The sequence below is a fragment of the Chiroxiphia lanceolata genome, chromosome Z (assembly GCF_009829145.1).
Source record: "Chiroxiphia lanceolata isolate bChiLan1 chromosome Z, bChiLan1.pri, whole genome shotgun sequence".
In the NCBI taxonomy this organism is placed as follows: domain Eukaryota; kingdom Metazoa; phylum Chordata; class Aves; order Passeriformes; family Pipridae; genus Chiroxiphia; species Chiroxiphia lanceolata.
In genome coordinates this window covers 10,793,028-10,807,838 of record NC_045671.1, presented here as the reverse complement: position 1 = coordinate 10,807,838, position 14,811 = coordinate 10,793,028, and the positions used below count along the sequence as shown (strand labels likewise).

The window sequence follows — 14,811 nt, the reverse complement described above, 5'->3', positions numbered from 1 at the left end:
TCAATGTATTGAGCTGTAATCATATTTGCTTAAAATAATGTGTTCATTTTACTCTGTTAATAATATTTGACGTGTTTGGTTTTAGAGTAAATGCTGCCCTGTATAGCAGTGATGACTTCGGGTATTTCTGCACAGAATTGCCCGGGAAAATATAATTAAAACAGGCAAGTTAGGGATGGGGAAGTGGAATCTGCCCAGCGTCAAAAGAACATAGGATGCCACGGAATACTAGACGAGAAGCAGAAATTACGCATCAACATTCAGGATCTAATTATCTAACACTACCCGAAATGTATTGTAAAGTGTAGTGCTGGAGTATTTGCAGGTCTCCGAAGAATTAAATCTCTTACTGTGCAGTGTACAAACACACGTTTTTCTTTTAAAATCTCTTTTGAAGCAAAAAATTGAGGACTGAGTAGATGTTAATTCCTGTAAGATAGCTGTATATTGGTAGTTTCTACTGTCTTTCTTTCACAAATATGTTGCTACATGCCTAAAAACATGCTGATTGTAATAATTTTATAGTTATTTTTAAAATACTGTGCATGACATAGCTAGCTGTCACTGCAGGATCACCTTAAATGGATTTTCTCAGTGGCTTATGATTTATAACCACAAGCCAGGTGGTCCCAGTGTTATTGAAGGCGGTAAACCAACCCACAGGGCCAGATTATGTCTTCAAAAATATTTATTGTAATGGAGTCTGTCCTTATAGCCAACAGTCGTCAGTTAAAATGTAAGTATATATGGCCCAAACCCTCTAATTTGCATCTGAACAGGACAGTTAGGACCTGAGGTCCACGGTGAGCTCCAACTAAGTTAACTTGCTGAATTTCAGTGGTTGTTTTGATGCACACCGATACTGTTCAGTTGAGGATGGCAATGTTGGAGGTAACACTGTTGGATATCTTTCAAACTTTTGTTTTAAGTTACCCAGAAATTCCTGTCTGGTAACAATGTATACTTAGATGCTTCCTAAAAAATGAAGGGAACTGAAACAAGGTAAAGTGAGTGTCCAAGACCAGAAATTAGAAAATTCATTTTTGAATTAATTTATTTGGCATACTTTTCATTTCAGAATTTTCAGTCATCTGCATGTAAACTGTATAATAATAAGTTGAGTAAAAAACGTTTATGACTGCACTGTTTCTCTTTGGAATTGAAAAATGTTGTGAAATAAATACACTGTGAGGAGCATAGCTGTTCCCTGAGCGTGACAGTGTTCACATAACATTTAGGGACAAACTTGAGCACGAAGGCCCACATTAAGTAGGCTTCACCTTCTCTTTAGAGGAAAACTTGATTTCAGGACAATATAAAATGTTTGAAAGTTTCAATTCAGTACTGGATCTTACGAAGCTCACTTACCAAAAAATACATACATTTCTACATGTAATTCTTCCTTTAGCTGCACCAATTACAGAAATTTCAACATTTTAACTTAATATTCAATGTTAGATAAATAGATGTCATTGCTCCTCATGATGGCTCTAACTTCAGGCAAAAGCACAATCAATTACATTTCAGTGATTACCCATTTTCACAGCTGAGTTCACTGAGATGTTATTACAATGCAGTATGGTCTTTACAATTATATTTTCCTTCATTTCCCATTAGCAAGGCTTGAAGATAGTACACCATGCTGATAAGACATTAGCCAGCTTCTGCAAATGGCAGAAGAACGTCAATCCGAAGAGTGATGTCAACCCCACGCACCACGATGTGGCCGTCCTCCTCACCAGGTATGACACCCGTTTGCCATCAGCCACTGACTGTTGTTCATTTGCATTTTTTTGGTGATGATATGTGTTTTTGTAAGCTTATGGCATCATTTAGTTCATCCTGCATAGAACTCAGTGAAGTGGTCCAGTGAAGACACATTGTTCCTGAAACACAATGGTAATGCAAGAGTAGCACAGGGTGAGCGAGTCTGACGCTGATAGAGCAGAGAATGTGAGTTGTATTATAAAAACATGGTTGAAGTTAGGCCTAATGTACTTCTTAAAGGGATAATTTTTAATTTGTTTTCAAAATACTTATAACACTACGTTTGCATATGGGTTAGAGGTGCATCTTAGTCACAAAATTGAGATCTGTATGTCCTGAGAAATGAGCAATGTGCAGAGGTCATTTTCCCTACCTGGTTCTGTCTCATTTTGTGCTCAATGACTTCTCTATTCTTCTTTGAGGCAATGTGCCGAAACAAAGTAGAACACAGATGAACGACTCCTCACGTAATGTACAAGTGCAGCTCAGAATGGAAAAGTATTTTGCAAAAATGGTGTAATTTATTTTTAAACTTTAAAATATATGCTTTTTCAATATCTCCATATATAATGAGAAATAAAATATTTTTATGTGTGAGCAAAGGAGGAACAGAAAACCTAAGGTGATGTCTGAGGTTACAATGGGAGTTTGTGTCATGGCATGAAATGGGACTTCTGCAGGTCTGTAAAAATGGATTGAGTCTGCACACAATTGACAGAAGAGATCGAGGCTATGGTCTGAAAAAAATAGTCCAAAGTTAAAATCCGCCAGGCAAAAAACAAACAAAAACCTCCCAAAAAATCTCAAGTGATTCAGCAAAAAAAGAGAATCACAGAATCATTTAGGTTGGAAAAGACCTCCAAGACTGACAAGTCCAACCTTTGACCTATCTCCACCTTGTCAGCGTTATTTTTGGTCAAAAATTTTAGAATAAGAATGCGAAATAAGATCTCACAAAGGTGCATGATTTACCAAATAAAAAGGCTTCAAACAGTTCACTTGAATGAACCTGAGGTATGATGACTTTAATAAACAGTACTTCAAAATCCTGTTAGAGTTGGAGATTCTAAAACTTCTTATGTGGGTTGACAGTAAGTATGTATTTAGACACTACAATTGGCTACAAATTGTAGCAGTATAATAATAGTAATAGAGCAAGTGTATGTTGTTGCATATATGTTTGTAAAATGTTATCACTACCCTCTGCTTAAAATGCGAATTTGCACCGATACATTACAAGGTGGAGACTTGTCACCCAATGACAGTGACACTCCACGGTTGGTTTTAAGCACTTTAAATGACACATCTCTTTTGTGATTCTAGAAAGGACATTTGTGCTGGCATGAATCGTCCATGTGAAACCTTAGGTTTGTCTCACCTGTCAGGCATGTGTCAACCTCACAGAAGCTGCAACATCAATGAAGATTCTGGCCTTCCGTTGGCTTTCACTATTGCTCATGAACTTGGACACAGGTATAGCAGACAGTGAAGGGGGGGACCTATCTGAGCTTAGTATTTGCATGTTAATACTCAAATTGCCAGATAGAAACAAAACAAGAAGTGGGTTAATGTTTCTATTAATAAAGTCAAAACTATGTTGGTTTTTTCAAAGCAAAGGAATAAGAAAGAAATTCTTAAGCCTTGGACCTGTATTTACATAAGCAACTATTCAGTCTGCTGCTTTTAACAGTGTCTGTTAGGGCAGTACATCAGGATGAAATAAATAAGCTACAAAAAAGCATGATTTAATCATGCTCATTTTTCCAAACATAGCTCAATTTCCACGCTATTACTTTAGATGATCTCCAGATCAATCCAAAACATTTACAGAAAACACACCTGTTTCATTATGTCAAGGTATTTCAATACTGCAGATTAGCTAGAAAACATTTTTAACTCAAGTAGTCGAATTCGTATATTAAATCTTATATTTAGTATTTTTTTCTCCTTTCTGATGAACTAATGAAGTTGCTTTTTGGCATTTCTTAATAAGCGATATCTTCTGTATGGTAATATTGCTATTTTAGGTACACTTAGGTTAAGGTAACTGAAATTCCTGGACATTTAGTTTCACACATGGTTAAACTATTTTTTATGATTGGGTACTTTTGCTTGAACTGGATTTCTCAAAATTTTGAATTTCTGGGGGTGTTTTGGTTGGTTAGTTGGCTTATTAGCTCATCTGAAAAAATTTTGATTTTTGAATCTGTTTTGACACAGCTGTTTTCCTGGGGGAATAGCATTATCTCATGGGTATCCTGGTTTGACTGTAATGCCTCTGCTTTTCAACTGAATTGTGTTGCTTGGCCAGGTCACATGTTCATTGCTGTATCTACAGTCACATTAATTTCATTGTGCACGCAGCCACCAATAAGGATGAAGTTCTGTATTTCCTGATAGGATGTAATAATTATGATGATGGTAATGACCCTGTCACCCATTAACTGGCCTTTCTTTATTCAACCTTTCCATTGCCAGAAAGGAAATAATATAGGTAAATAACGCTGAAATCACTGCAATTTGATCTGGGTGCTGTGGGCTTAGTTACTTGGTCCCCACAGCCTGCTGCTGACAGTGAGCTTTTTTCATTAGCAATAGTAATCTGAAGACACTTTTTCCCCATAGAACCATGTGTGACTTTCTCCCGGTCTAGCCTGGGTGGCTGGTAACTCTCTGTCCTTTGGATGCTGTGAGACTGAGCACGGCCATACTTGCCCTTGCAGGAGCAGTGCAGGGTTTAAGGATTGTCTCCATAAATGATATGGAATACCGTAGGTTTTGTTGTTACCTTGTTTTGTTGTTACCTCAAGCTAGGTTAGAGTTCATACACTGAAAAGTTCAGTATGGATGAAGTCTGTAAGAAGAGATGAACAAAAAATGAGAAGACAGATATGCACATTTCTTAAATGAATACGAGAACTCAACTCTTCACTGCACTGTCCCTCTAGATGTTTGCAGCCTCCTGATTCAGCAGACGCTGTTCATGGAAAAGATCCTGTTAGCAGGAGGACATACTTGCTTTTATGTCTCTGACTCATTACTGGAGTCGATTCTGACTGTAATTGTGCTCTGCTTTTGGAACTTTTGAGTCATGGTATGATTACATTTTCCAGAAACATAGTCTTAAGTGTTTTGAACTCACTTTGTCTGATTCGTGACTGAATCATAGCCTGAGAAAGTTGTCACTGCTCTTAAGACTTAGACACCTTCAGCTGTTAACAGTGTAGGTGTCAGTGTCTTCAAATATCAGTATCTTCATATGTTATTATTTCAGATTATCTTCATGCTGAGGTGACATAGAGGCATAGTTGAATAGTCACAACCCGTCCAGAGTTTTTTATGTTTATGGACTTCTACAAGCTGTTGAATAAAAAAAATTTTCAGTAAGTCAGAGAAGCTGGAGAGAACCAGCTATGGAGATCTGTTAGTAGCACACAGGTTGAGAAAGCTAAACAGGAAGACGGAGTAGAGATTGGAGAGAAATTCACTGAACATTCAATAATTTTGTAAACAGTATCTGTGTTGCAATCTATCAAAAGAGTTTTAAAAGGAAACAAGCAATAGAAACATGATTATGAGAGAATCTAAGACAGAATGTAACAAAGCCTGACCTTTAGTTAAAGTTGTGCAGGTTTGCACCAAGAGCTAGGAAGTGGTCTTAGCCGTAGCAACTGTAACAGAGCTTTTAGGTTTAAACTGTGACTCCTGGCCCTACTTTGCACTAGCGTTTGCACTCCCTTAAAGGTACCCGAGTAAAGTCTGTGACAGTCTGTTCTTTTTTGTGCAGAACAATGTTGCTGTGCGTAACAGATGTGTTTGATATACTGTGGGAGTGTAGAGTTTTCATAGTTTTGGGTCATAAGCTCTGTATATTTTTTTTTTAGCAAACAGGTATCTACAGCTCAGCAGGGGAGGAAGCAATGTAAGTGTCTTTTTAAACACAGCGTGGAACCCATAGTTAGGTGTCGTGGTAGAACCAATCAGCTGGAGTGATTAGATGTTGTTTTTTATCTCCAGTTTTGGAATCCAGCACGATGGAAAAGAGAATGACTGTGAGCCTGTTGGAAAACGCCCATATATTATGTCCCGACAGTTGCAATATGATCCTACTCCACTCACCTGGTCGCAGTGCAGCAAGGAGTACATCACACGTTTCCTAGAGTGAGTGAGCAGGTGGTAGCGTTTGCCTGAATTGAATACAACTTAGTATGAAATGTTTATGTGAAGTTTAAAGTAAATCTTGTACTATTATATTGATAAATGGGTGGGGGAGCGGTTTAGTATGCTTGAGTTAATTACCATGGAAGGCATAGCACAAGTTCTGTTATAGTGCTGTTGTCTGTAAGTGAGCTCAAGTCTGTCATATTGGCTCAGGTTTGGTGCAATCTACAGCTTTTTGCGGTTACCAGGAAGAAAGGAGCCTTTCCATCAGCACTTGACAAAACTTTATAGACTTTGCCTTTGGCCACAACGACATGTGCTTGGCTTCAATGACTCGTTCTTTTTAAGGGCAGCAGTATGGTATAACTTTAACTGGAATGTATGGAGTTCTCTGAAGCCACTTTGCAAACCATAATGATCTCATGATATTTTCACTTTGACAAGCTGTATTTTGCCTTTCTAAACCATCTCTTACTAGATGAAGTAACTAATTTGTTAGCAGCACTCCAGCATAACTTAGCTGGAATCTGGAAGTATTATTTCCAAAGGCCATAAGCAAGATTACCTTTAAGAGTTAGATATTTAAAGTCTGTACAGAAGTGTCATAAAAGTGTGGTGGTAGGGTTGTTTTTTTTTTAATATGCAGTTTTTGGCTTTTAGCCGAGGGTGGGGATTCTGTCTGGATGATATCCCCCAAAAAGAAGTTTTAAAGTCCCCAGTTATTGCTCCTGGAGTGATTTATGACGTGCACCACCAATGCCAGCTTCAGTATGGTTCCAATGCTACCTTCTGTGAAGATGTGGACGTAAGTGCTCTATGTTTTTCTTCATTTTCCTAATAAAAATTTAAGTTTCTTGAGTGGCATGGCAGTGCAGTCAGTGAACCTCAGCTGCTAACTACAAATGCAGCATGTTCAGAATCTCATAGGCTAGATGTGCTGGGATTGCCTAACACTGTTTTAATTCTGCTCTGCAGATTCTGGAAGTGAGTTGAAGCACTTTTTGCCTTGTATTTCATCTCTACTGAATCTGAACCGTATCAATTGTTAAATGCCTCCTTTAGCAGTGGAGTAATTTTGTTTTCAAACTTATAATACTGATCTTTTGTAAATTACCAATGCAGATTAAATCTCATTTAAAAAAAATTCTTCAACTCTGCAGCTTCCAACTGACCAAATCACTCTGGAAACAAATCTTCCGTTCCAAGGAAGAGTTTTCTGAAGAAATCAGGGTTGTGCTCTCTGATTTTTCACACTTTTGATGGTCTAAAAACAAAAGAATATTTTAGCCCATGTGAAAAATATTTATTTTGAAAAATCTTTATTTTCCCATCAAACATTAGTTTTTTTATGCAGAAACGCATAGTTTGCAATGTACCCACCCTGGGGTCTGTCTCACAGAATAGCAAAACAGTGTTGTTTGAAGATGCAAGAGAGCAGTATAGTCACAGCAATGCAACTCTCACAAGATCTAGGAGCCAATGCAGTGTAACAGGTTATATTAGCTAAGGTGCAGTGGTATGCTATTTTACCTGTACCTGGCATGTCCAGAGCTCTTTGGGTCCGTAACAGCATTTTCCTACATAGAACAGTTCAGAAACAGTGTTTTCAAGTGCTAGCCTAACTAAGAGATCACTAAATTTTGCAGCAATGTGCAGTAAATATTGGAGATAGCATCCAGCTTACTCGTCCTGTTAGATGCAGAAGGGGTGCTTTGGCTCTCAGCAGTGCTGGTATGAGCACAGCTGTGGACTGAGGACTACTTATGTTGACTGTTTATTCCATTCAGATAATTATGTGTATCTTCATCTACCGTTCTATTAGGGAAATTATTTCTGATTAATCTTTTCAACCTTAATAGATAACGTGATTACCAGTCTTGAACTGCAACTACTGAATCTGAAGCAGGTATTGAAAGATTGCTTTCATTACCTGCTATTCCAGTTTCCTCAGTTACTGTAATTTGTCTGTTGGTACAGATAGAAAATTAAGATGTAATTTTGCAGTATTGGTTCAGTCTGTCTCTACTTGGGTTTGAACCTAATAGGCCTTTACATTCAACATCTCCTGATTAACCAATTTTACAGCTAGACATATGTCACAAAATTAAGTGGTATCATCTCATTTTGCATTTTACTGAGAGGCTTGTATTTTGCTGGCAGCTGCACTGGCAAGAGATGGAATTGTGAATAGGTACAGTCTACCTGGAATGTTGAATCGTCAGTATTGTCCTTTTTTCTATGAGGTCTGACTGTTCTTTGCCTTTCCTCTATTCACTTAATCTTGCTCACTGACAAGGCTACTTTTGTTTTATAACATTTAATGTCTCGCTGAATTTGATCCACACGTTCTTTTTGAGAGAAGAATCTGCATTTAGCTGAAGATGCCCTAGGGGTCAGTGATTACACTTAGCAAAAATAATGTTTATAATTCAGATAGTGTTTTCCACAAACCATTTAGGTTCATGGAAAATTCCCTAAGCATCATCCTGAAGTACATAAATAATGTCCTTCTAATAAGGTAAAGAAAAACAAAATAAATATTAGGTGGAGGAATTTTCCAAGTCATAGCTAGATCCACGGCTTCCTATAGAGTGGTCTGTAGGAACTCAAATTCCTCATCTTATTATCCTCTGTTTGTCTCCAAAACTTGCACTGACTTCTGTGACACCAGGTTTATTTGGATTCAGACCGTAATCTGATAGATTGGATGTAAAGTGTATATTCATGCTGCTGATGAATAAAAAACACTTGCATTACAGTGAGTCCATGGTAGTCATGAATTTCTGCCTGTTACTTCCAAAGGCACACAGTAAATGGGTCATTATCTCATACTGTTGTTATTTCAGTATTCTTAAAGATGGACAGAAGCTCTGATACATGGAGATCAATATGGAAAAATCCTTGCAAAGCTGAAGAATTTCCTCTGTAAACTCTTGACTTTGAAGTCTATGGGTACACCTCATAAAAAAGTAACTGCCAGTGGAAAATTGTGTTCAGTTTCTGTGCCAGTTTCTTGGGTATCTGAGGCACAGTGCAAGAGTACACTTTATGCATTAAAAACTCAAAACATGTTCTGTATACAAGAGTAAAAGATGAATTTTATAATGAGAGAAAATTCATTAGCTGGAACACTTGAGTAGCTCTACCTTAAGAACGTGACAACAGTGGCTTCACAAAAAATTAGTAATGCCACCCTTGAACTGCAAAACAAAGTTTGACTTGTGTACATTGCCTTAAAACAGCTAAGAGAGCCAAGATTCAGTGCCCCAGACGTATTTCAACTGGAGATTTGGAGTGCTTTGAGATTTTCTGGACTATCAACTTTTTTTTCGGTGGTCTAGATAAACAGGGTGAACACGCAGTGGAGAAAGTAAATAAAAGGAACTCTCTGAAAGCAGACTGTGCCCAAACTTAGCTATTTTAAATAGAAGCAAATCAGAAATGAGCAGCCAGGTTTTGCATTCCCACTTGGCCAAACATTTCTGCTAGCTCTTTGGGGCTGCGTTTTTGCAAGTGCCCGGTTTATATGTTGGCTCCCAAATTTGACTTGCTCTGAGAATCCCAAGGGGAGATGCTAATGGGATCCTTCTTATCAACTCCTTTTTCTAATGACACTTAAAGCTGCCCCTGCTTCACAGGTTCATGCAGCCAGCTCTGTTCCCTCTTCCAGTGATGGACTCTGCAGTCCAAATCGCCTCAGTCAAGACCTGGCTCAGAGCCCCTGGGCTTTTTCTTCTGTTGTTTCAGTTGGGAATGCACAGTCTCTCTGAGAGCCTTGGTTTCTCTGGCTTGGAAGTGGTTTTTCACACAAAGCCCCTGATCATTCCAGAGTTCCCAAACATGGGGGGCTCCTGTGTGTCAAACGAGAGAAGCTGGTATGCATGGGAACTGAGGAGGGAGGAATAGCCCTCATTGTCTACCCTTACTCTCTAGAGAATCGTTCTGATTGAGTGCAGCTGATTTGATATATGGTAGATGTAATGCTTCTTGCCCTGCTTGCTTTGTTGACTCAGGAGTTTCTGTCTCTTCTGTGGAGTTGACCACTGCATGTGGAGCAGCAGCTGGAATCTTGTGCTTTACTGGCAATCAATTGTACAGAACTGGCACCAGTTTCTGAGTTGCTTAATATGTAGATGTCGATGTCCACTAACCAGAGACCTTACTCTACACAGCCCACTATGCTTTTTTCTCTGCCAGGTAGCCTGGACTGGTTTTTTTAAGATAATTTCCCTGTCATCTGCTTAGCTGATGTTTTAAGAGACCTGATCACTTTTTCCTCATCTAGTTTTGGGACCTCCATTAATATTAGCTGGCTGTTGTACTTGGACACATGATATTGTTTGTACTTACCTGGCTGGCTGCTGTAACCTTCTTTGATTTTGCTGTCTGTTTTCAGGCAGACAGCAATGCAGAATTGAACATTGTATTTGTTAGTACTCATCAAATGAAAAAGTACAATCTTCTGTTCACCTGAGCTATAAAAAGTAGTGGCCAAAGTCTGTTAAGCCATTGGTGGGAGCAGCTGGGAGCTGAGCAGCCAATGAGGAGAATATTTGTACTTACATAGCTCAGAGAATGCACTTGATAGTATTTACCATTGTTTATTTGTCAAATAGTCCCTCCTTGTACAGTAATAACAAGTACCTAAATTTGGACCCTTGGTGGGTCCTAACTTGTGGAAAGCCCCAAACGTTTTCCTCTGGAAATACAACCCTTACCAGGATTTGTAAGTAGTTGTACAAAACTGAAGGAGACTTTTGAAAATCCTGGCCATAAGAGTTCAGCTCTGCTTCAGATTGCTGTCATTTTCTTTCTTTTTCAGAACCTTTGCCAAACACTCTGGTGCTCGGTGAAAGGCTCCTGCCGCTCCAAACTGGATGCAGCTGCGGATGGCACTCGGTGTGGAGAAAACAAGGTGACTGTGAGCCACGCTGCTGGCAAGCTTTGCTGCCTGCAAAAGGGCGGCTGAGGAGCCATGAATAGCTTTGCCATTGTTCAGAGTGAAAGAAGGTCATCCTGTGACATCTCCATTCACATTTCCACTTGAATGGAACTGAAATAACCTTCAGAAATGAAGTGAAGAATAATTCACAGTAACATTTCCTGTGATAATGATCTTAAGCTACTTGTGCTTTCTTTTCTCTCCTCAGTGGTGCTTCTCTGGTGAGTGTATTACAGTAGGCAAGACTCCTGAAGTAATCCATGGCGGATGGGGGATTTGGTCATCCTGGTCCCATTGCACAAGAACATGTGGGGCAGGAGTTCAAAGCGCAGAGAGACCCTGCGATAACCCAGAGTAAGCTGAGTGCACAGTCTTTTCTTACCGTTTATTCAACATCTTTCAGGTACTTAGGACACTGTAAGCTCTTTTGTATGAGACTGTTACTGGCAGGTGCCACACCAACACAGACCATGAAACCTCCTTCCCAGTTAAGCATACCTCTGTGAAAGTCAGCTGGCTCATCTTTTGCAATAGTCATCTTGTTCTTTAATCCTCACCCTCCATGGACCTTATTTCTACACAAAATCAAACCCCCCGAACCCTGTTGTTTAGCATTCAGGCTTTGCAGAAATTATATAAATACTATTTTATTAGTACTGCAATGAATAAATAAATGTCCTCAAGCACCAGCTGAGAGCAATATCTATCAGTCTGACCCTGAGAACTCATCTTTCATATTTTGTTTTAGTCAACAGCTTTGTTTGAGCTTCAGATACGTGAGTTGTCAGGTACAGAACATGAAAGGCAGAATTAGCGGATACTTATCTGAGTTAATGACTCTACATCTCATTTTCAGAAATTACTAAAACGGTGCCTAACAGCAGAAATAATTTGTCTTTTCTGAGCAAACTGTCAAATGTTCTGGAAAGTATGGGATTTTAGGGGGGTCCCTTTGATAAGTTAATTTATTGTGAGCTCAGCCGGGTACTGCCAAACACTACTTTGGGATACATAGAGGCTCCATAATGAGATGTTTGAGTACTTAAACATGTGAACAGTATCTCTATACTGTAAAGGATTCAGATTCACGTTGTTGTGCCACTGGAACCTGAAATATATTCTTCGTTTAAAATTATTTTTTTACACAGAGTCTGAGGTCCCAATCTCATTGTTCATTTTGTAGACCACAGTTTGGAGGAGACTACTGCACTGGAGAAAGGAAACGCTATCGCATGTGTAACATCAGCCCCTGTCCCAAAGACTTGCCAACCTTTCGTCAGATGCAATGCAGTGAATTTGACACAGTTCCCTACCAGAATGAATTCTACCACTGGGTTCCCGTTTATAACACAGGTACAAAGCTACAAATTTTTTTGTAAAGTTTTATATAAAAATTCAAAGTTACAGACCCATGAGAAACCATTTTGAGGGCAAGAAGTCTTTCAATTAATTAGAAAAATCTGGTGTGCCTCTGTGTGCAGTTGTGCTTTTTGTTTGTACACAAAGGCAGTGGTTCTCTACACGTAGGTGTTTTTTCAGAGCTCTGGTGATGATGGCTGTAACTAGTCCAGTTCCTGGGAAGAACTGAGCACTAAGAAAGGCTGTCGAAATCATGTCTGTGCTCATTGGGTAGGCCTAACCCATCTTTTCCAGTGTCAAGCACAGAACAAGGGGTAGTGGAGTGTAGAGCTGCATGTTTGGGCCTGCAGGCATCACCGTCCCCAATATGCAGAACTGTTCCACTGCACAAATGTGTCTTTACTATTTCCAAACTCAGATCTGCATGGTAGGTGTACCTGGCACCACATTGAAGAAGTAATATCTCAACAGGTTCAGTATCATGCTGCTGTGTATTGTAGAGACAGAGTTGATGACTCTGCCTTATAAATTGCTTTGTAACAGCTAGTTACGAAATACAAGCATAATAGTTATTATATGCAGTATATTATATATGCAGTTTGATTCTTGGTGTGTGCATAAATGTAAGGTATAGATTATCCAGTAGAATCACTGGATAATCATTGGATAGAGTAGAATTGTTAGGGTTGAAAGGGACCTCTGGAGCTCATCCAGTCCAACCTCCCTGCCAAGGCAGGGTTAACTAGAGCAGCTTACACAGGAACACTTCCAAGTGGGGTTTGAATGTCTCCGGAGAGATGCTCTTGGACATTCCTATTCCTATTTTTATTCCTATTTTCTATTTCTATTCCTACTTCCTTATTCCCATTCCTATTCCAGTTCTGTGCCACCTTCAACCTAAAGAGGTTGAGGTAAGACTTCTTGTGTTTTAGTTCTTTGGCCGTTGCTCCTTGTCCTGTTGCTGGGCACCACTGAAAAGAGTCTGACACTGTGCTCTTGGCACCTGCCTTTGAAATACTTACATGAATTAATGAGATCCCCTCTAGGTCTTCTCTAGGCTAATCAGGCCCAGCTCCTGCAGTCTCTCCTTGTAAGAGAGATGCTTGAGAATCTTAATCATCTCTGTGGCCTCCACTGGACTCTTTCCAGTAGTTCCTTGTCTTTCTGGTACTGAGGAGCTGAGAACTGGACTCAGTACTCCAGATGTGGCCTCACTAGGGCCAAGTAGGAAGGAGAGGATCACCTCCCTTGATCTGCTGGCCACACTCTTCCCAGTGCACCCCAGAATACCACTGGCCCTCCTGGCAGCAAAGCCACACTTGCTGGCTCATGGTCAACTTGCCACATCCACCAGAAGTCCCAGGTCGTTCTCTGCAGAGCTGCTCTGCAGACCCCAGCCTGTGCTGGTACTTGGGGTTATTCCTACCCAAGTGCAGGACTCTACACCTGCCCTTGTTGAACCTCATTAGAATTTTCTCCTGCCAGCTTTTCAGCCTACAGAAGTCCCACTGAATGGCAGCACAGCCTTCAGGTGTATCAGTCACTCTCCCCAGCTTCATATCATCACCAAACTTGCTAGCAGTGTATTTTTTATGAAAAAATAAGCCAGTTAAGGTAGTGAAGATCAAGGTTAAAGTTCCAGTTTCATTTGCCAATAGTATTTTTCAGCATGTTCATTGCATTTTCAGTTATTGGGAGTTTTGAATTGGTTTCCTAGATTTCAGCTACTGTTTCAATTTCATCTAAAAAATTGCAGATGAACCCAGAGCAGATAGACTTCTAGGAAAATTTCCAATGGAAGAAAATATGGTTGATAGAAAAAGCTTTTTTTTTTTTGGAAGGACTCCCATTAGAACACTGGCAAATGATAACAGCCTAAGGTTGAGACCAAAACCAAACTCTTAAAACATTTTCTGCAGTCACCTGCCATTGAAATTAGGGTTCCAGACCTCTGTTAATCAGGATGTACCACTGCAGTGTACAGCCTTGGCTTTGTTCATGTTCTCTCTTGGGTAGTGCTACAGAAGTGGTAGTTCTGCACGTGCACTTATTGCAGAAGGTCTGTTTTTAGAGGGCATTAAGAATCATGAAACAAATGCTTCCTGCCCACTGTAAGGCATAGCATTTTAAAAGTAAATGCTTCCTGGTGAGTCTGATATATTTCATCTGGAACATCCTTTGCAAAATCCTTCAAGGGCCAAGAAAACATCTTTTTCTGTGACTTAAAAAGCTTTTCAGCTGTTTTCACCCATTTTCTCAGCAGACAGAATTTCAGCCTATGTGTTTTCCCCATTATTATGAGGTCCTTAATATTTGCACTTTCAGTCTTACACTCTATTAACAGCATTTGAAGTGTTTTCTTCCTGCTAAACTCTAAACTTAAAATAATACTGGCTTCCTCAGACAGTCAGGCTCTCCTAGTAACACTCACTTAAGCAGAGAAGTGGACAAATTCTGTGCTGGTCCTTCATCTGACATCGTCATTGTATAGCTGAGGGTGGGTGGTTCTTATGGGCACACTTCCCCCACAAAAACAAGCTGGTTTTGAGACTTACTTACAATGTCCATGATGTTGTGAGTAC

The 14,811-nt window shown here is 39.6% G+C and overlaps 1 protein-coding gene across 1 annotated transcript in view; it reads left to right on the top strand.

Moving 5' to 3' along the window:
• Positions 1 to 14,811, top strand: part of ADAMTS12 (ADAM metallopeptidase with thrombospondin type 1 motif 12) — a 148,714-nt gene that overhangs the window by 79,175 nt on the left and 54,728 nt on the right. Inside the window, exons 6-12 of the mRNA XM_032675323.1 lie at positions 1,618 to 1,742; positions 3,091 to 3,240; positions 5,785 to 5,928; positions 6,589 to 6,733; positions 10,751 to 10,843; positions 11,079 to 11,224; positions 12,054 to 12,223. Coding sequence (XP_032531214.1) covers positions 1,618 to 1,742; positions 3,091 to 3,240; positions 5,785 to 5,928; positions 6,589 to 6,733; positions 10,751 to 10,843; positions 11,079 to 11,224; positions 12,054 to 12,223 — 973 coding nt within the window. The remainder of the gene's footprint in view (positions 1 to 1,617; positions 1,743 to 3,090; positions 3,241 to 5,784; positions 5,929 to 6,588; positions 6,734 to 10,750; positions 10,844 to 11,078; positions 11,225 to 12,053; positions 12,224 to 14,811) is intronic.